Source organism: Tupaia chinensis, unplaced genomic scaffold (assembly GCF_000334495.1).
Source record: "Tupaia chinensis unplaced genomic scaffold, TupChi_1.0 Scaffold000215_1, whole genome shotgun sequence".
Classification (NCBI taxonomy): Eukaryota; Metazoa; Chordata; class Mammalia; order Scandentia; family Tupaiidae; genus Tupaia; species Tupaia belangeri.
In genome coordinates, this window is record NW_006159690.1 from 4,319,546 (window position 1) to 4,342,047 (window position 22,502).

The 22,502-nt window shown below is 38.4% G+C and overlaps 1 protein-coding gene across 1 annotated transcript in view; it reads left to right on the forward strand.

Moving 5' to 3' along the window:
• Positions 1-22,502, forward strand: part of RAVER2 (ribonucleoprotein, PTB binding 2) — a 99,637-nt gene that overhangs the window by 47,450 nt on the left and 29,685 nt on the right. Inside the window, exons 7-9 of the mRNA XM_006147547.3 lie at positions 8,156-8,625; positions 12,597-12,788; positions 20,073-20,199. Of these exons, the coding sequence (XP_006147609.1) occupies positions 8,156-8,625; positions 12,597-12,788; positions 20,073-20,199 (789 nt within the window). The remainder of the gene's footprint in view (positions 1-8,155; positions 8,626-12,596; positions 12,789-20,072; positions 20,200-22,502) is intronic.

Genomic DNA, 22,502 nt, shown 5'->3' on the forward strand with positions numbered 1-22,502 from the left:
AAACTCCAGCCAGGGGAAAAAAAAAAAAAGAACCTTACATGTAGAGGAATAAAAATAAAGGTGACCTAGCCAGCCAGCTCCAGGCCTGTATCCATATAACGTTACTGGATCCCACATGGCTGGCCGCCTGGTACAAGCCATAGACCTGGTGGTTTGGGAAACAGACCAGGACCATGTGCGTGCCCAAATTCCTGAAAGGTGGGAGAGATGGATGGAATACTCTTCCATGGGGCAGGGGTGTTCCTCTCTCTCCCTGTCTCTCTGTCGAGCACACACACAAAAGAAAAGAGAGAGGGACCAGCAGATGGCATAATGGTTATATCACTGGACTTCCACATAGTTGACTGCAGTTTGAGTCCCGGACCCAGTGGCTTACAGCTCATGCCAGGTGTGTGTGTGTGTGTGTGTGTGTGTGTGTGTGTGTGTGTGCGCGCGCCCAAGATCCCGAGAGCAGAATGGAGGGGAAGGGATTGCGGTGTGGCCATCAACCCTGAGGGCTGATTTTTTTGCTTTCTGTCTCTCTTTGGCAAGCGCATGTGCCCTATGGTAAGAATCTCTCTTAAAAAAAAGAAAAAGAAAAGTAGATTTCTTAGAAATTGCAAGAAAACCACAAGGCAACATCTTTTTCTTTTTTCAAAAGAACAAAATCTGGCCAATACAATAATATTTATTTATTGAAAATACTCTTTAAAATATGAGAGTGAAATAGAGATGTTTTCCAGTCATATAATACTTAAAATAAATCATTATCGTCAGGTCTACATTTTAAAGAAATATTTAAAATCTTTAGAGAGAAAGAAAATCCAACAGCTAGATAGAAATCTGCACCTAGCACACACACACACACACACACACACTCACACTCATACTCACACATACACGCATGCACGCACACCAAAAAATGAATAGCAAATATAGTCATCCTGTGAGTAAAGGTCTTTTGTTAAAATTCCAATCTATTTAAAAGGTAATTGATTATTTAAAGCAAAAGTAGCACTATATTGGTGCCAGCAGGTGGCGTGGTGGTTAAGATCACTGGACCCTCACATGGCTGACCACGGTTCAAATCCTGGACCTGGCTTCCTGGAAAGCAGCTTGCTTTCTCACTTTCCTTCTCTCTTGCTTACTCTGTCCCTCTCTGGCCAAATTTAGAATAAATAACTAAAGTTAAATAAAATACTTCTTTTAAAAATAGTACTATATTGTAAGATTTATAATGCACATGGAAATAAAATGTGTAACAGCGATATTTCAGAGACTGGGAATGGAGAAACAAGTCGACAACTGTCCATGAAGTAGTGGACACACTGACTATAAACCCTAAGTCACCCACTGCTGTGGTTTGCATGTGTCCCCTACAATTTCTGTTTTGGAGTGTGGTCACTATATGGCACTACTACTGAGAAGGTAGAGGGCAGGGGAAATATGTATAATATATAGGAGCCTGAAAGAGCTTGCTATCCAGAAGGAGCTACAGATAACAGTATTGTCGGAGAGTAAAGAACTGAAGTGGAGGAGGAGGAGATATGGCAGTGAACAAGGGTGGACTGTGATCCCTGTAAGGCATGATACTAAGCTGTACCTAGCTTCATTTGTAATAGCAAAATCATTGCACTTTAGGTAGTAAACAGACACACCTGAACGTTTTTCTTTCTTTCTTTTTTTTTTTAAGAATTATGTGTTTAATTTTATTACTATTTTAAAAAATTTTTTAAGAATTATTTTTTTATTTAACTCTATTTATTTGCTCATTTCAATTTGACCAGAGAGGGACGGAGTGAGAAAGAGAGAGAGAAAGGAAGCCACCAGATCCGAGAGTAGAACTGCAGTTGGCCACGTGGGAGTCCAGCACCCTTAACCACCACGCCACCTGCTGGCCCCTATTATTTTTTAACTTAACCAGAGAGACAGAGAGAGAAGGGAAAGTGAGAAATGAGCTGCTAGGTTTGGGATCTGAGTCTCAGTTGGCCATGTGGGAGTCCAGTGCCCCAACCAACACACCACCTGCTGGCCCTAAACTTCTGTTTTTGAGAGATGACTTTATTGCCGTTGTGGACAAAGACTTAACAAGAGGGAAAATGAGAGAAATGAAGAAAAGAACATGGATTCAAGACCGATCTGAAGGATGAGATTGGAGGGTTCTTTTTATATGGGAGATGAGGGGGGACAGAGACTAGGTTAAATCCAGTTTTCTTATTTGTAAGTGTGGTGCCACCAGCTCTAATGGGATGAAAGAAGATGAGCAATATTGAGGGTTGGTTTGGTTTTCTTTTGGGGGGTATTTTTTGGCATAGAGAGGATGAAGATTATGAGTTACATTTGAATAGTCAGGTGAGAATCCGTGTGTAAGATATATATATCTCTGTGTGTGTGTGGTATATATTTAAAAATAAATATATTTAAAATTATTTCATCTTATTTATTATTATTGTTTAAATTTGCTATAGGGCATGCGTTATCTTATAGTAACTGGACATATAGACTATATAACCATTTGAATATTAGCTTTTGCATAATTGGGAGGTTGCTATCTCTAGTTTGTAACACAAAGTCAGAAGGCATTTTAGAAATTGCTCACAATAAATTGTGGGTCATTTGAAATAAATTTGTAGAAAGCCTATTAAATCTATCTCTCTGTATCTCTCTCTCTTCCTTTATTTTTTAAACTCTGAAACACCCTAAAGATAATTTCTCTAATGCATTGGACTGTCAAATCTGTATAAACAAGTATAAATGTTAAAAAAGTAAAGAATACTAATCAAGAGACACAAGACATCCACTGCTTAATAAATCTTGTCTTCAATTTATTTGTCTAGTATTACAAAGGCTGAGGAGATATCAATTAATAGAGGCAAAGAGGACCCATAATTTATAATTAACTGGCAAGTGGTTTGTAACAAACAGCAGCACCGAGTCTAATAGCCGGTAGAAAAATAACTAGTGTTGATTTGTCCCTCGGCAAATTAATAGAGTGCTTATCAATGACAGGGTTACATAAAACTGCTAAATAAATAATCATCAGTGAGTTCGAGTGAAGCAGATCTTTAACAAGCTTAATCTGAACCTCTTGACATCTGTAGACTATGAAGAGATTAAACGGTAAGAAAGAGAAGATACAGTGTGCACATTGTAAGCCTGCTCAGTAGCTGTACATGAGCATGTTCTTATGTAATGAGAAATAAAGAAACATTTTTATTGCAAAATTACATTGAAAAATGGTTTTCATTATAATTAGAGTGAAAATTATAAAAGATATATCAAGGAAATGCTGAATCGGAATTCACTAGATGAGAATTTCACTACATCTCTTAACAATGAAAACACATAATTTTAGTCACTTTTGATATATTTTTGCTCGTTTGCTTCACTTTTATTACTCACCTTTGTACATGGCATGCGTTCCAACTCATATGTCACCATGGCTACATCCATAAGCTTATTTTTGGTTATTATGGTTTCATGATAAGAGAAAATTACTCAAGGTCCTATACTTAAATGGACATTTCTACCAGCCTCCCCTTCTAACCCCCTCTTCCCCAGCAATGTATATAGAATTCTGAGTCTTTTCTTACAGGATGTTTTATTACTCATGTTGTAAGGTACCTCATTTGCATTGCTGTGAATTAGCATAGCTGTGTAATACCTCAGGTCTTTTCTATAAGATTTTTTAATTACGTTTTTTTGTAGATATACTAATGTCATTGTACCACCTGTATTTTCCTAATGAGTCTATTTTTTTCCCAATGAACCCAACAATGCCTTTTAGTGTGTGTATGTTTCATTGAAGCCTCTCTCAAAATGGGGAGGTCCCCCAATCTTAAATGGAAACCTGACTTCTCATGGGATTAATATATATCCTCCTAGGTGTTCCCATGAGAAAACAGGAGAACACAGGACTGAAAAGTCACTGCTACATCTACTCTAGCAATTCTTCATATCCTTATCACCATTTCCACATTCTTCGGGCTGGTAACACCACCTATGTAGGGGCTCACAGTAAGACTTGTAAGGCCTTGCTCCTCTTATGATCTACTTGTCAAGATTCACTTGGAAACGTGGTAGATGATTTACATTTTTTTAAAGATACATCTTATTTTCTCTTGTTAAACATCAGCTAGGACCAATAAAAGCTGCTAAATTCTGTATCCGCATGTGTGCGTGCATGTCTTTAGTGTGCTTGGTAGCTTACGGCAAGCTACTGTGTTTGAGATTCCACTCTGACAATGCTCAGATCTTTGTCATTAGCATTACTACTTTCCTGAGCTTCAGACCAAATTTCCAGCAACCTTTTGGACATCTCATTCTTAATATTCTACAAGAGGATTATATTCACATATTAGAAACTGAACTCATAACCATTAATGGCATCTTTTTTTAAATATTTTTTTTCTTTTTTAAGAATTATTTTTTTATTTAACTCTATTTATTTGCTCATTTCAATTTGACCAGAGAGGGACGGAGTGAGAAAGAGAGAGAGAAAGGAAGCCACCAGATCCGAGAGTAGAACTGCAGTTGGCCACGTGGGAGTCCAGCACCCTTAACCACCACGCCACCTGCTGGCCCCTATTATTTTTTAACTTAACCAGAGAGACAGAGAGAGAAGGGAAAGTGAGAAATGAGCTGCTAGGTTTGGGATCTGAGTCTCAGTTGGCCATGTGGGAGTCCAGTGCCCCAACCAACACACCACCTGCTGGCCCTAAACTTCTGTTTTTGAGAGATGACTTTATTGCCGTTGTGGACAAAGACTTAACAAGAGGGAAAATGAGAGAAATGAAGAAAAGAACATGGATTCAAGACCGATCTGAAGGATGAGATTGGAGGGTTCTTTTTATATGGGAGATGAGGGGGGACAGAGACTAGGTTAAATCCAGTTTTCTTATTTGTAAGTGTGGTGCCACCAGCTCTAATGGGATGAAAGAAGATGAGCAATATTGAGGGTTGGTTTGGTTTTCTTTTGGGGGGTATTTTTTGGCATAGAGAGGATGAAGATTATGAGTTACATTTGAATAGTCAGGTGAGAATCCGTGTGTAAGATATATATATCTCTGTGTGTGTGTGGTATATATTTAAAAATAAATATATTTAAAATTATTTCATCTTATTTATTATTATTGTTTAAATTTGCTATAGGGCATGCGTGCTCACCAGAGAGAGAGAGAGAGAGAACAAGTCTCTAGGTCTGAGACTCAAACTGCAGTTGGCCATGTGGGAGTCCAGTGACTCAACCACTACGTCACCTGCTGGTCCTGTGTGTAAGATATATTTGAACTGGAGTTTAGAAAAGTTTTGGGGAGTTGGTAGGGTACAGGAGGCCTTATGTGAGCCCTAAACCTGGTTACTTTTCTTCTGTTTAATTGTTTTCATGACCCCTCATATCTCCTTTTTGATAGCATCACATTTGTAACTCTTTGTTAAATGTCTGCATCCCCTGTTGAACTGTGGACTCTGTTGAAAGGGATGTTACTGTTTTACTCACCAACACATTTCCAGGGGCCAACATAGTACCTGGCACATGATACTGAATAAATGGGAATGGATAGATTTGCCAGAAAGAGGGCATAGATTGAGAGAGGAGAGATTTAAGGGTCTGGGGTTACAGGTGTTACCATGTGTGAATCTGCCAGGAAAACACATTCAGGAGTACCGTCTTACAAGTGTGAGTGGAGGATGAAGCTCTATTATAGCAAGGGAAGTGGAGGAAGAGTGTTTGGACAGGTATATACGTGGAGAATAGGAATAAGTATGTAATTTGGAAACCAGGAAAGAGAATGGTTACCAAATTTCCAGTGCCCTGACTGCAAGTCAGATATGACCTGATGAATTTATGGACTGGTACGGGAACTTAACTGGTATGTACAAACTGTTGTTGGCTTGTTGGCTTGTTTTAGGGAAGTAGAATATAATGGTATTTTATCAGCATAAGGAAAAAGGACATAGAATGAAAATACACAAACTCTTTCAAAAGGGTGTTGGAAACCAACTGATATTCTCTCAGTAGCAGTGGGAAAGCCATTTTTCCTCCAATATTGGAAGAGTTAGCTTCCCTTTGACAGTAATTCCCGTGCATGCAGAGATCACATTAAATGCAAAATGTGTTTAAGTGTTTGCATGACACTCAGTGTGGTGAGGCGTGCTCTGAGAGCCGCATGAGCACCAAGACTAAGTGAGGGCAGAGGTCCCCAGGTTCTTTCAGTTGTTTTTTCCTTGCTTTATACATTATTTGCCATAGGCCACACACTACCATGCTGTCCTAAATGAATTTGGATAAATTAACTGTACCCAGAACAACTTCACTGAAGGAACTTTTAAAGAGCAATTAATTGTGATTTGTGGATTACTCTGTGCTATGTCCTTAATGGGGACTCTGAACTTACAAATTGCTTAAAATCTTTATAGTCTCTTATGACAACAGATAAACACATTTATACAGCTAATTTTACCAGATATAGGAATACATATGCTATGTCACAGACTTAGAGTTTTATATTTGTATCTTGTTTTTTTTTTAAAAGATTTTTTTGCTCCATGCATGTAAACTCACCAGAGAGAAACAGAGAGAGATGGAAAGTGAGAAATTACCCCCTGGGGGGAAGGCCATGTTGCATTCCCTTCTCTTCCATTCTCCTCTTGGTATTTTTGGCACATATTCACAGGTACCCAGTGTGTTTTTCAAGCTGCTGAGTCTGGGACGGATTTCAGAGTCAGCCACGTAGGATCCAGTGCCTTAATTAACTACCATACCATCTACTGGCCCTGAACCATGTTTTAGATGATATATATGTTATTATATGCGTTTCTTGCTCAATGCTGAAAAAAACTTTGTTAGATGAACAGGACAGATATTTTCTATTGTTTTTACGAAGATTTCAAATTAAGCTACATGTTCAAGATAAGCATCTTCATCTTTTCATTCAATATTATTCATCAAAAAAGTATACCAAATTGTATTTGTGTGTAATTTTTCAGTCTAATTAATCTGATTTTCAGGAAATACATGAATTGGAGAAAGAACTAGTTTGCTTTGGGCATTTTGGTGTCTTTTTTTGCCATACTTTTAGTTTTTCAACTTCTTGCTATCCAGTGGTATTTTTTAGAACTCCCCAGGAAGAAAGAAACATTTTATACTTCATTTTTATTTCAGCGTGAGTTTTGTTTATTTTTTAAGGTTTTTGTCATAGGGCACGTGTGCTTGCTGAAGAGAAAAGAGACAGAGAGATACAAAGAGAGGGAAAGTGAGGAAATCAACTGCTGGGGGGATGGCCATGCCGCAATCCCTTCTCCTCTCGGGATTTTAGATGTCCACGCACATGTGCCACTGGATGCAGAACTCAAACCACAGTCAGCATGTGATATTCCAGCACCTTAACCACCATGCCAACTGCCGGCCCCATCAATGTGAATTTTTATAAAGGCTACATGAAACTTCATCACGGTTTGTTAGAAGGGAAAATCAATCTCTATGTAGCTGGAAAGGATTAACAAAAAATCCAGAATGTTGTACGATGTTACAGTAAAACTCCTAATATAATTCATTATACGTTCTACTTAAATTGCTAATCATGAAATTGAGTTGTCGGAAAAGTCAAGACATACTTGTTCTATGCAAAAATGTGTCATGACTTTTCCAGCAGCCCAAAAGTTTGGTAGATAGGTCCGCATTAAAATATATGGTGAAGGAACCAGCAGTTAGCGTAATGGCTATGTCGCTGGACTCCCATGTAGTCGACCGCGGTTCGTGTCCCGGACCCGGTGGCTTAAAACTCACGCCGGGCGCGTGTGCGTGCGTGCCCAAGATCCCGAGAGGAGAATGGAGGAGAAGGGATTGCGGCGTGACCATCCCCCCTGGGGGGTGATTTCTCGCTTTCTGTCTCTATGTCTCTCTCTGTCTGTCTGGCGAGCGCACGTGCCCTACAGTGAAAATCTCTCAAAAAAAAAATATATGGTGAAGCAGAATAAAAAATATGATTATATTACATTACTAGTGGTATCGCTTAATGATGATTTAGTTTCAGACAAATACGTATGTACCGAGTCACAGACATAAAACGTATTTCTCACTGTGGGTCACAGTCCAAAAAAATAATAATAATTGAAAATACTGGCCTACTAAAAACTCTTTGAATTCATTATTATTATTATTATTTTTATCTTCCAGCATTTGTAACCTTATTGAATGGGGAACAAGCCCAGAATGCAATTCAGATGTTTCATCAATATTCTTTTCGAGGAAAGGAATTAATAGTCCAGCTCCAGCCAACAGATGCTTTGCTGTGTATTACCAACCTGCCCATTTCTTTTACATTAGAAGAATTTGAGGAACTCGTTCGTGCTTATGGAAATATTGAGAGATGTTTCCTGGTTTATAGTGAAGTCACTGGTCATTCCAAAGGCTATGGATTTGTGGAATACATGAAAAAAGACTTCGCTGCAAAGGCCAGGTTGGAGCTGTTGGGCAAACAGTTGGGAGCATCAGCACTCTTTGCACAATGGATGGATGTTAATCTCTTGGCCTCAGAGCTCATTCATTCTAAGTGCCTTTGTATAGATAAACTCCCTAGTGACTACCGGGATTCAGAAGAGCTGCTGCAGTTTTTTTCCAGTGTCCATAAACCTGTGTTTTGCCAGGTATGTATTTGTAAAAGCTCCTTAGAAATACTTATAAGATCTGCATCTGTATCTCCATGCACTTTTACATTTATTTATCATGCCTATGTGGATATCACAAAGGATGGTTCGATTCTGCTTTAGTCTGTAGTGAAGATTTCAATCTAATGGAAAATAGTAAATTCTTCTGCTGATAGGCCAGCCTGTGTTGTTATGTAGTTAAATACACCTGAGCAAGCCCATGGCTTACTCATTCTTCTTCTCTTCCCATCTGTTTGTGCCATCACTCATCTCTTGATGCATTTGTCTGTCTGACCCTTATTTACTGCCTCCTCTCCTAGTGCAGATTCTGTGCTAAGTGTCAGAAAAACAGGCTTGATATTTATCTCAGTAACAGTGTGGTAGAAGAGAGTGACGAGTAAGCAAGTATTTGTCAATCCTGCATAAAGAATGTTACAACAGAGAAGAGAAGAAAATTATAAGGTTTAAGAAGAATATATAATTCCATCTTAATGGGGTCATTGTACGTGAGACATTTAGAGAAGATTTTGTAAACTGATAACACTAACGAGAACTTCAAGTACTTTATCGTAGTAAAGCTAAGTATATTTGAATGAATGGTCAAAGTTATGTACTATCTATAACTTCTACCCTATAGATTTTTAAAAATTATTTATTTAATTTTATTCATCCATTCATTTATTTCAATTTGACTAGAGAGAGACAGAGGGAAAGTGAGAGAGAAAGCCACCAGGTCCAGGACTCAAATCATGGTCAGCCATGTGAGTTTATCCAGCACCTTAACCACCATACCACCTGCTAGTCCCCCTTGTAGATTTTTTTATAGCAAATAGTCAATTCTTTATTTTTTAAATTTGACCAGAGAGGGAGAGAAAGAGAGAGAGAGAAAGTGAGAAAACAAGCTGCCAGGTCTGGGACTCGAACTGCTGTTGGCCATGTGGGAGTGGGAGTCCAGCACCCTTAACAACGATGCTACCTGCCTGCCTGCCCCCCAATATATTTGATTACTTTTAAAACTGACAAATAAAATTGGATGTATTTATCCAGTACAACATGATGAGAATACTTAGCATCACTTTTTTAGCATTTTTTCAAAAATAAGTTGGTAAGTATCACTTTCTTAGCATTTTTTCAAAAATACACTGTGGGACCAGCATAGCATAGCATAGCATAATGGCTATGTTCGAGTCCTGGACCTGGTGGCTTAAACTCACACTGGACACGTGTGCGTGCATCCCGAGAGGAGAATGGAGGAGAAGGGATTGTGGCATGGCCATCCCCCCTGGGGGGGTGATTTCTCGCTTTCTGTCTCTCTGTCTCTCTCTGTCTTTATGGCGAGCGCACGCACCCTATAGCAAAAACCTCTCCAAAAAAAGAAAAAAAAAAAAACAATAGATTGTTATTAATTCTAGTTACCATGTTATACAATAGCTCTCTTGAAATCATTCTTCCTGTCCAACTGACATTCTCTATGTTTTGACTGACATCCCAACCGTATCCCTTATTTAACTACTCTAGCCCATAGTAACCATCATTCTGTTCTCTCCTGTGAGATCGACTTTTTTAGATTCAACCTATGAGTGGGATCTTGTGGCAAAATATATTTTTAAGACAGTTGCTACCATCTTAATTTTTTCTTATATCTCCACCCCACCAATCTTGATGTAATAATTAAAAAAAAATAAAGAATTTTATAAAACTAGAAATTTTTTTAGCATATATTTTATCAAATCTTTGCCCAGTTATTGAAAGTCGATCGGCTTTTAAAAAGTTGTATTTGTTATTTTTCTTCCATGAGCCAGAGAGTCATTACCTCCAACAGGGCCCCCAGCAAGCTCCAGATCATTGCACAAGTGTACCCAGAATATTCAGGGAGGCTTCTGGACATGAACCCAGAACCTTCTCATGTGGGTCAGCCTCACCGAGCATTATGTTTTAACATTGTACTACTGACCAATTCCCTGATTTGACTTGTTGACATGCTATTCTTGAATATTAAGACTTACATACTGAATTCACCCTGTGGCCACACATAAGAATTCTTAGTAGCATTAGTTGGGACCTTTGAAGCAAATGTGAGGGGTATAGCCTTTATCATAAATTGTATTCAAATTATGATCTCAAAGTTGGAAGAGAACTTAGTGATTAGTTTAGCTTTATATCTGTTAGAGAATCTTTGCTCTAATATTTTAGAGTGACCACTTAGCTCTGCCAAAATATTTCAAAATAGTGGAAAATTAACTAGGTCACAAATCAGACCATTATACCTTTGAATGGCTCTAATAATTGAATTGAATTGAATTTTTTTTCTTTCTGAAAGTGCTGATATTGTGGACTTAAGATGATTTTGTCCTTTGGAAGACTTAAAATGATACTATAATTTATATAGGCATAAAAACCATCATAACGAGGGACCAGCAGTTGGCGTAATGGCTATGTCACTGGACTTCCATGTAGTCTACTGCGGTTCAAGTCCCAGACCCGGTGGCTTAAACTCACGTCGGGCACATGTGTGTGCATGCCCAAGATCCCAAGAGGAGAATGGAGGAGAAAGAATTGTGGCATGGCCATCCCCCCTGGGGGGGGGGATGATTTCTCACTTTTTGTCTCTCTGTCTCTGTCTTTCTGGCGAGTGCATGTTCCCTATAGCAAAACCCTCTCAAAAAAAAAATCAAAAACCAAAAACCAAAAAACATCATAACAAAACAAATAATAAAAAGAAAATTAAGTTTTAAAAACATTAATACAACAACTTTAGAATGGCTCTTTCTCAGTTGCCTGTTAAATTCTGGCTCTTTTGCTTGGTAAATTAATGTGGACTATATTGAAGATAGAGTCTCTTACCTTGTGGTCAAGAGTCTAAAGGAACTACTGACTTTTATAAGTACTTGCTTTGATGATAAGAGAAGTAGGACTGTTAGAGAAATGTTTGGAAGAGGTATGCATTTTTCCCTTGCCCCACATGATTGGACAAGATTTTATATGGAAGGGGGATGATATTTGAGGACAAATATATTTGAAAGAAGAATGTGAAGGAAAGTAGAAATTTGGTCTGCACACTGCAAGAAAGTAGAAGAAAGTAAAGCTCAAAAATTAGGTGAAAAGCAACTAAAAAGGACTAAGAAATGACTTAACTGCAGTATCAACTTAGAAGATGTCAAAGTCAGAAGTGTTATAAACGTGTCTTCTCAAGGACAGACTTCGCTGAATTTTGTCACATTTATCACTTTATGTCATGAATGTATTTAAGATAATTCAGACTTGTTCAAAACTTAGAAACATTTTAGTGTCTTATTTTGTTCTTATTTTTGCTCTTTGCACCAGTCTGCAGATCCAGGACTTGACTTTCTTCCTTTACACCCTTACAGGTGGGTGATGGAAATCAATCAAGTTCTTCACAGCAGGAGTTTACTTAGGGCACATTACTTAGGGAAATAAAAGTTGTACGTTGCATATGGCATTTTACGTCTGGGGCACAGTTTTCCTAAATAAGGTTTGCTTTGGTATACTTGCCCAAATTCCTGGGATCTGCCTTAAATATTGAAATAAAAATTGACTTTGGTTCTTCCTCCCTTTCTTCTCTTAATATTACTGAATTTATTTTACATTGGTATGTGGTCAAATAATTGTTCACAGTGTTTCATTATCCATGTATCTTGTGAATTTTGTTTTAAGTGATGTGTGTCCACATCTTCCTATAAATTACCAATATATGCATTTCTCAGTACATTGGGGCTGTTGTCATTTGGGTTTTAAGAGTTGAAAAGAAACTGGACAGACTTATCTTCCTTTCTTCAGGAAAGACTGCATCTAGCAACTAGTAAACTTCTATTTTTATAGAGAACGAATACATTATTTTCACCATCATGATGCTCTGATACAGATGTTCTTAAATTTTAAAATTGTATTTTATAAATAAATGTTTGTAAGTACATATCAGAGTTCCCTTTTAATACAATGTGTTACATCAGCTTGCGCAGGATGAAGGTAGCTATGTCGGTGGCTTTGCAGTGGTTGAATATAACACTGCAGAGCAGGCTGAAGAGGCGCAGCATGCGGCGGATGGAATGACCATCAGGGGAAGCAAAATCCGGGTTTCCTTCTGTGCCCCGGGAGCGCCAGGGCGAAGTACATTAGCAGCATTGATAGCGGCTCAACGTGTGGTAAGCTTTTTTCTCCCCCCTTTCTTTTTTAGAAATAGAAATTTTAGGATATAGAAAATTCTTTTTTTTTTTAAGAACTATTTTTATTTAATTTTCTTAATTTGACCAGAGAAGGACAGAGTGAGTGAGTGAGAGAGAGAGAGAGAGAGCAAGAGAGAAAGTGAGAAAGCAAGTTGCCAGGTCCAGGACTCGAACTGCGGTCAACTATGTGGGAATGCGGCGGATGGAATGACCATCAGGGGAAGCAAAATCCGGGTTTCCTTCTGTGCCCCGGGAGCGCCAGGGCGAAGTACATTAGCAGCATTGATAGCGGCTCAACGTGTGGTAAGCTTTTTTCTCCCCCCTTTCTTTTTTAGAAATAGAAATTTTAGGATATAGAAAATTCTTTTTTTTTTTAAGAACTATTTTTATTTAATTTTCTTAATTTGACCAGAGAAGGACAGAGTGAGTGAGTGAGTGAGAGAGAGAGAGAGAGAGAGCAAGAGAGAAAGTGAGAAAGCAAGTTGCCAGGTCCAGGACTCGAACTGCGGTCAACTATGTGGGAGTCCAGGGCCCTTAACCACCATGCCATCTGCCGGCTCCAGGATATAGAAAATTCTAATACTATTGTAATCTATCCAAGCTACTCAAAGTAATTGATCACAAACTGGGCCATCATTATAATTTTATCACTTTGAAGACATTCTTTTATTTAAAAATGTGGACCAAATGATATCAATGTCAAATCAGGCCAGAGGTCATTAGGAAAAACAAAGAAGGTTATAAAGTGTATTCATCCTGAAAATTTCCTTGAAGGAAGGTCATTCAACAGATGCTCACGTTCTTGTTCTCTTCTGAGTTTTGGTGCAATATGCTTCTTTCTCAATGGCTTTTCATAAATACCCATAGTATAAGCAGAGGAGCATGTGTGCTCATGTGGCATATTGTATTTCCTTATTGTAAGAAATTTGAATAAATTGTCATAACTGGCTAGCCTGGAAGTTCTTCAGAGATAAACATTGTACCTTCTTCCTGGTTTTTATCCCAGTGTTTAGCATAGTAAGTATTTGTTGATTGAGGGCCAGCTCTGTGGTACAGCAGTGAGGGCCAGCACAGAGGAAGCTGGATGCCTCATGGCCAACCAGAGTTCAAATCCTGGCCCCATTGGCGTGAAAAACATGCCAGGCATGTGTGCACATGCCAGGGATCCTGATGGGATGGAGAACTGGAAAAGGATTGCAGTATGATGAGGCACCCAATGGGGAGGTACTTTCCCTCTCTTTATGTAGCTGGGTACCCTGCACTTGTACTTGCCAACCTGCCAATGCCAAGGAGGGAGAGTGAGCAGTAACTCCAGGGGAGACAAACCAGCTCAAGCGGTAGCACCAGCTGAATTTCTTCGGGTGTCCACGACACATTTTTGCATGGGAAAATGCATCTTGACTTTCCCAATGACCTAATACACGCTTGGGGCGTGCTGAGCGGTCCCGGTGGACTGAGTGTGTGGAGTGACGTATGGGGAAGTTGAGGTTGATGCCATAGCAGGAAAGACAGTAGTCTCCCCACAAGGATTTAGATCAAATGTGCCAAGCAGTGGAGAGCTTGTAAAATATATACACATGGTAGTTAACAGGATCAGAGTTAAGCCACCCAGTGATTTGTAGGTGAACTGGAAATGGTAGAGGAGGGAGGAGCAGGTAGGAGACTGCTATTAGCCCTCCTCTCACATCTCCCACCCTACTCCTCTTATCGTTGACTCACCTCTGGTCCTGGACTGCTCCCTTTTTTCTTAGTTTGTCCCTTTATACATTCTCCTTATATTCTTCCTTGCATAATGCATTGCTTTGGCCACTCATTCACTATCAACTTTATGTTCTCTGGTTAAATTGTCACTTTGTTGGATTGGATTTCCTGAGTTGACAATACTGTATCTATCCCATCCAGTCACCTGCTTCTAAAGTCAGAGCACTGTGTCCTCTTGGAGAAAACCAGACTGGGTGGCTTGATACCCTGCAGATGAATAGCATGTGTTTGGCTGGCCTCCCAGCAAATCTTCAGCTTGTCTCACATTAGCTCTTTTTAAATAGTCTACAGCACTATCTAAAACCTTCCCTCTACTCCTATTTTTGTCCTTCTCTCTCTCAGATGATCATGGTTCCTAATTTATAGAAATATGAAGGTTATGTGTTAGATTCACTCAGTCATCTTTCCCCGTACTCCCTCTGCAAACGTCCAATTATTTTGCTTTCTTCTCCCTTCAGAAGCATTCATTCCCCTGAGTACTTACTGGGAACCCATTACCTGCTAGGCAATTAGAGAAGTTTAGAATTCATCCTGTCATATATTTTAACTTATGTTTCAGTTTTGTTATGATTTCCTTTTAGAGTCAAATAAATACACACACCCACACACACATATACACACAGACACGTATATACACAAACACATTTTTCTATGCAGAAATTTATCATGACTTTCCTGACAACTACCTGTCAGTCAGTCTGTCTGTTTGTCTATCTATCTGTCTATCTATATACATTTATATATTTATTTTTAGCTACTTAGGAATTTTCAAAAGCTATTCTTCTATTACGTATTTCTGATTTTATTGTATGCTAGTCAGAGAACCTAGTCTCTAGTGTTGGTTTCAGGAGAGGATCTTACAGCTTCTTTTGTGGTTTAACATGTGGTTGAAAATACTGTGTATGCTCAGAAACATTCCTTCCTGGGTCCAGATGGTGGTGCAGTGGGAACATAAACAGACCCACATGGCAGAGTTCCAGGTTCACGTCTCAGGGCCCATCTATGTACATTGGGCGTGTACATACCAGGCGTGTACACGTGCATGTGATCTGGGCTGGCTGGAGGTCGATAAGTGATTAGGATACTTTTCAGTATTTTACTTCGTGTTTTCTTGCAACTATGCTTTTTATAATATTTTTACTTCCCATCTAGCATTAGGGAGATGAGTATTCTGTGAATACATATTTTCCTAGGGGTTGGGTAGGTATCAATTTCCTTGCACGTCAGTGTTTAGAAGTGCAGGGGAAAGGGGATGGACTGGCGATAGGTAAAGCCAGTTTTAGCTTTGATTTAGGAAAGGCAGGCCAGGAGCTCAGGGCAGAGAAGTTCTGTCTTTACTCCCTGGGCTTGATCACAGCCCTTTTCCATCCCAGCGAGGCAGCACTGCACCTTAGAGATAATCCTCCTTGGGACCGGCAGGTGGCATGATGGTTAAGATGCTGGACTCCCATATGGTTGACTGCAGTTTGAGTACCAGACCTGGAGCTTGCTTTCTTGCGTTCCCTTTCTCTCTCTCTCTCTGGTCAAAGTAAAAATAATAACAAATTAAATAAAATAAATAATTCTTTAAAAGAAAAGAGAGAAGCAAAATTTTTAATGAGTACAAACCCACTTTGACAATTTAAAGGATATTTTATTAAATATACATATATGTATATATACTAATTTATTATGCTAATACTAACATTTAAAAACCAGTGGCTATGTTAATATAAAAGATTTCCAAAACGAAGACTATTATCAGGAATATATAATTCTAAAATTTACATTCCCATGCAAAGGACCTACAATAGAGGAAACAACTTAAAAAAAAAAACCATAAAATCAGAGGACAGATACTAACTGATTTCAGGACACGTGTAGCTATTTTTATCGTGAAAATATACATTATTATAAAGATGGGCATTTAGATCAATGGAATAGAGTTCAAATACAGACCCACACATACCTAGTCAACTGATAATATTTTTATATAATTGATGCTGAAACAACTCAATAATCATGCTTAAAAAAAGAACCAGGACTTTTATTTCACACCATAAACAAAAATTAACTGATAATATATCACAAACCTAAACACAAGGGTTAAATGATAAAACTTAAGAAAATCTCAGAGAAAATCATAGAGACCTTAAACTTGGCAATGCTTTCTTTTTTTTTTTTTGAGAGAGGTTTTTGCTGTAGGGTATGTGTGCTCACCAGAAAGACAGAGAGACAGAAAGCGAGAAATCACCCTCTCCGGGGAATGGCCACATCACAATTCCTTCTCCTCCATTCTCCTCTCAGGATCTTGGGCATGCATGCACAGCACCTAGCATGAGTTTAAGCCATGGGGTCCGGGACTCGAACCGTGATCGACTATGTGGGAGTTCAGCGACATAGCCAATACGTAACTGCTGGTCTAATGATTTAGCTTTTAAAAAGCAACTCAATTTTAGGGGACCAGCAGATAGCGTAATGGCTACGTCACTGGACTCCCATGTAGTTGACCGGAGTCTGAGACTCAGACTCAGTGACTTAAACTCATGCTGGGTGCCTGTGTGTGCATGCCCATGATCTGCAGAGGGGAATGGAGGAGAAAGGATTGTTGCGTGGCCACACACCCCCCCCCCCGGGGGGTGATTTCTCATTTTCTGTCCCTCTGTCTCTGATGAGCACACATTCTATAGCAAAAATCTTCCCCCACCCCCAAAAAAAGGCAACTCAATTTTAAAAGGTACAAAATATTTGAAAAGTCATGTCACCAAAGAAGATATAAGGATGACAAATTAGCACATTAAAAGATGCTCAAAATCATAGCCAAAAGAGATATTCATATTAAAAACCTCAATGTAATAATAGCACTATATACTCAATTGAAAAATTAAAAAGAAAAATAAAAAAGACTAACATGGTAGAAGTTAAAATGGGAACCAGCAGATGGTGTAATGGTTATGTCACTGGACTTCCATGTTGTCAATGGTGGTTCAAGTCCTGGAACCAGCAGCTTAAAACTCAAATTGGGCGTGGATGCATGCGTTGCCAAAATCCTGAGAGGAGAACAGAGAAGGAATTGTGGCATGGCCATCCCCTCTGGGGGGTGATTTCACTTTTTCTGTCTCTCTGTTTTCCTCTGTCTCTCTGGTGAGCACACACACCCAATAGCAAAAACTTTCTACAAAAGAGAAAAAAAAGTTAACCTGGTCAAACCAGGGACAAGATTGGCACAGAAAATAATAAGCTTTTTATTTTTCATGTGGTCAGGACAAAAAACGATATCTTTATACCATTGAAATTGTATTAGGTCCTCAGGAAACTCATGATGTATTTTTCTGTTTTTCTATGCAAAAATGTGTCATGACTTTCCTGACAACCCGACAGAAAAGATACCTAATTTCATAATAAGCTGCAACAAACTTTGTAAAGCTGCCTCTGACACATGAATAATTGACGATTATATGAAGCATTTAATATTATTGTTATATAAAGAAGAATTTGACAGGCCTTTGGTACCTCGTACTTAGAAGGGAGAGAGTGATAAGCCTCGTTGTATCTCTGCCTGCAGCCCTGCCCTTCCCTACCTCAGCCTTCCTTAGTTAAAACTCTTAGAACTCTTCTACCCTAAACTGAGAAGGATGGGGCAATGACGGGTTTTCTTTCTTTTTTTTAAGGGAGAGATTTTTTTTTACTATTTTTTACTATAGGGCATGCTTGCCAAAGAGGCAGAAAGACAGAAAACAAGAAATACCCCTCTCCCCCAAGGGGATGATGGCCATGCTACAATCCCTTCTCCTCCATTCTCTTCTCGCGATTTGGGTCAGGCACGCACGCACATGTGCCCAGCGTGAGTTGTAAGTCTCCAGGTCTGGGACTTGAACCAATGTCGACTACGTGGACTATGTGGGAGTCCAGCAGTGTAACCATTACACTGTTGGTCCCCAGTGAGGAGTTTTCAGTGATCAGCCACTCGGCCTGTCCATAGTGGGATCTGTTCCCCACCGCCTCTTCACCTGTGTGCCATTTGCTTTTAATTCGTGGGCCCTGTGGCTGTTGTGGGGCTGATGTGGCTGTTCTGTCTCGCTGTCCTGGCTGGGAAAGTCCTGCTCCCCTATAGGCAATGTGGAAGAAGCAGGAGTAGTTTCACAGCTCGAAAGCCCTTCCCCAGGCTTTTATCCCCAGGCTGTCTCGTGCTCTCTGCTCATGCTTCCTGAAGAGACAAAGTGTCTCTCCAGGACAGGAGTTTCCCACACCTGCACGTCAGTTTCTCCAATCCATTGTGCTTCCCTCTCAGGGTCTGGGTTGGGAAAGGGATCCATTTGTCCTTGTTCTCCCTTCTCATGGCTAGAAGTTTATAGTTGTCCTTTTAAATAAGTGTATTAATATCCCCACCTTTCAGACTGGGTTTTATTGCTTTGTTGGTAAGGTCATAAGGCATTTTTGCAAAGAAAAATATGTCATGACTTTCTCAACAACCTAATACAAGTGAAAACAATTTCTAATATTTTTTTTCTTTAGTTTTGCCAGAGGGTAGATGTGTTTGATGGAGAGAAAGTTGGGGGGAGTGAGAAATCACCTCCCCATGGCAGATGGTCACTCTGCAATTCCATCACCTCTGTTTCTCCCTCCTTTCTGAATTTTGGGCATACATGCAAGCACACCTGGAATGTTTCTCATGCCACTGGTTTCAGGACTTGAACTGTGAACCCAGCGTAGCCACTTAACCACCATGCCACAGGCTGGCCTAACAATTTCATATTTTTAGCAAGCTTCCCAATTATTTTATTTATATATATGTGTGTTTATTTTAGTCTCATAGGATTAAGCCAATGAAATTAAGTTTATTATAAGAAAATTTTGATTTATAAGGTCATTCAGATTATTTAGATTAACTTTTTTTTTTTACGAGAAATTTTTGCTATTGGGCATGTGCATTCACTGGAGAGACAGAGACAGAGAGACAGAAAGCAAGAAATCACCCCCCAAGGGGGATGACCACGCTGTAGTTCCTTCTCTTTCATTCTCTCAGGATCTTGGGCACACATGCATATGTGCCCAGTGTGAGTTTTAAGCCGCTGGGTCTGGCGTCAGCTCTGTGGGAGTCCAGTGACATAACCATTATGCCATCTGCTGGTCCCTTAGATTAACATTATAATGAGGTTCTTCTGTGATAGTATTCTAAAGTGTTCATCTTATCTCCCTGTTGCTAAATTCAGATTCTCTTGTCATTTTTCTATTTATATTTTATGAAGCCATTTATTGTACTAAATTGTCATTCCTCTTAAAACCAATTGGTTTTTAATCAAAACATTCTTTGAGGATTTCATGCCATTTGCAAGGTTGCACATCTAATTGAGAACGTTATAACTGAGAACTGTGCTTAGAAAGTATTCAACAAATATAAAAATTGAATTGTATTTATCAGAAAGTAGATCTTATCAGATAAGAATTTATGAAAGAAAGGCTTTAAAATGAAATCTTCTGTACTAATATTTGTTCTGATATTTATTTCTGTAATCACTGAAGATGCACAGTAATCAAAAGGGATTGCTTCCGGAACCCAATCCAGTGCAAATTATGAAAAGTTTAAACAATCCTGCCATGCTACAAGTTCTTCTGCAACCCCAGCTGTGTGGGCGAGCTGTAAAACCAGGTAAGCACCATGTACACTGATTAAATCTAGAATGCAGGCACCAGGGGCTTTGTGATGATACCTGATATGAGAAGTGTGGAAAAGAAATACAGACTTGAAAAAAGTCTTTTAAAACATTTAATTTTTTCAAGACTTGTTAATGAGTTTTTAATCAGTCATCCAAGGCGATGATGTATATTGACTATTTTTGGTAAATAGAAAGAACCTGATTATGTGTTTCCCATTTTTTTCTGCCATTAATAAAGGTTAAGTATTAAGCCTCCAGTTTAGCTCTTAGTTGTTGTAAAATTATGTAGCAAATAACATAAGCATCATTATTTTGTAAATATTATGCACATTTTTATATTATCAGTCTATCAACTACCTATTTAGTATTCTTTCTCTGGTAAGAATCTACTTCTGAAATGCACAAGTTTTTATACCCGAAGTGTCTATTTTAGCATTATGAGGAAATGAATGTTTATGTACAACAGTAAGGTTTAGAGTAAACGTGTTTAGGGTAAACATATTAAATACATTTATTCTGTTTAATTCCCCACTGGCCTAACAATAACATGTGTACTTCAGTTTTGTTCTAGCGGTAACTAGAACATGCATTAAAAAATAAATAAATAAAAGACATGAAGAAGTGTATCATGACTTTTCTAGTGACCCAATGCTTGGCGTTAACAAGGACCTCCACAAGTTAAGGGTTCAGTTGTGCATACAACTGACCCTTCTTTACATCCCAGCCACAAGTTCAGGGGCTCCACAGGCCACATGCACTTCTGACCAAGTAACTGTAAATTAGGGCATCCCCAAGACTCTCTCTGATTCAATAATTCACTAAAACTACTCAGAGAACTCAGGAAAGTACTATAATTATGATTATAGTTTATTATTTTTAAAATTAATTTATTAGAAAGACTATAACTCAGGAACAAATAAAAAGACACGAAGAAATCTCTACTGAACTTCAGTCTTCAGAATTCACTATGTGGCCATCCATGATTGACTCTTTCTGTGGTGGAACTCAGTCTCCAGTCCCAGTATCTTTCTGGAGGCTGGACTGCTTAAAGCCCCAACCTCTAATCATGTGGCTGGTTTTTTGGCATGACCAACCTGCACCATAAGTTTCCTTATTACCGTAACAAAGATAATCCCTTATCTTGGGAAATTCCAAGGCTAGAGTCTCCCTTCTAAGTAGTAGGTACCAAAAGCCTGTCAAATTTTTATTTATGTAACAATAGTAAATGCTCCATATAATCGTCAATTATTTATGTGTCAGAAGCAGCTTTAAAGGTTTTGTTGCAGCTTATTATGAAATAGGTATCTTTTCTGTTGGGTTGTCAGGAAAGTCATGACACATTTATGCATAAAAACAAACAAACAGAAAAATACATCATGAGTTTCCTGAGGACCTAATAAAATTTTAATGGCATAAAGATATCTTTTTTTGTCTGGACCACATGAAAAGTAAAAAGCTTGTTATTTTCTGTGTCAACCTATTCCCTGGTTTGACCCATTTTTAACTTCTACCATATTAGTCTTTTTAATTTTAGCCTTTCCACTGAGTATACAGTGCTATCACATTGTGGTTTTTAACTTAAATATCCCTTTTGGCTATGATTTTGAGCATCTTTTAATGTGCTAATTTGCCATCTTTATATCTTCTTTGGTGACATGACTTTTCAAATATTTTGTACCTTTTAAAATTGAGGGCTTTTTAAAAAGTTAAATCATAGGAAAATTATTTTTTCTAGATACAAGTGTTCTGTTGGATATATGGTTTACAAATATTTTCTCCTCTCTGTAGATTGCCTTTTTATTTTCTTAGCAGTATCTATTGATGAGCAATTTCTTCTTATTTTGACTAAGTCCAATTATTTTTTTCCTTACATAATTTGTACTTTTTATGCCATATTTAAGAAATCTTTTCTATGTCCAAGGTCTCTATGAATTTCTCTTAAGTTTTATAATTTAAATCCTCATGTTTAGGTCTGTGATGCATTACCAGTTAATTTTTGTTTATGATGTGACATAAAAGTCCTGGTTCTTTTTAAAAACATGATTATTGAGTTGTTTCATCAACAGTTATAGAAACATATTATGCTGTTCTTTTGGATTTGTTGACATCTTTGTCAAAAATCAGTTGACAAGGTATGTGCGGGTTTGAACTCTATTCCATTGATCTATAAATGCCCATCTTTATAATAATCTATATTTTATTGATAAAATATAGATTATTTTATAATAATAAAATAAAATTTATTGATAAAAATAGCTATACATATCCTGAAATCAGTTAGTATCAGTCTTCTGAT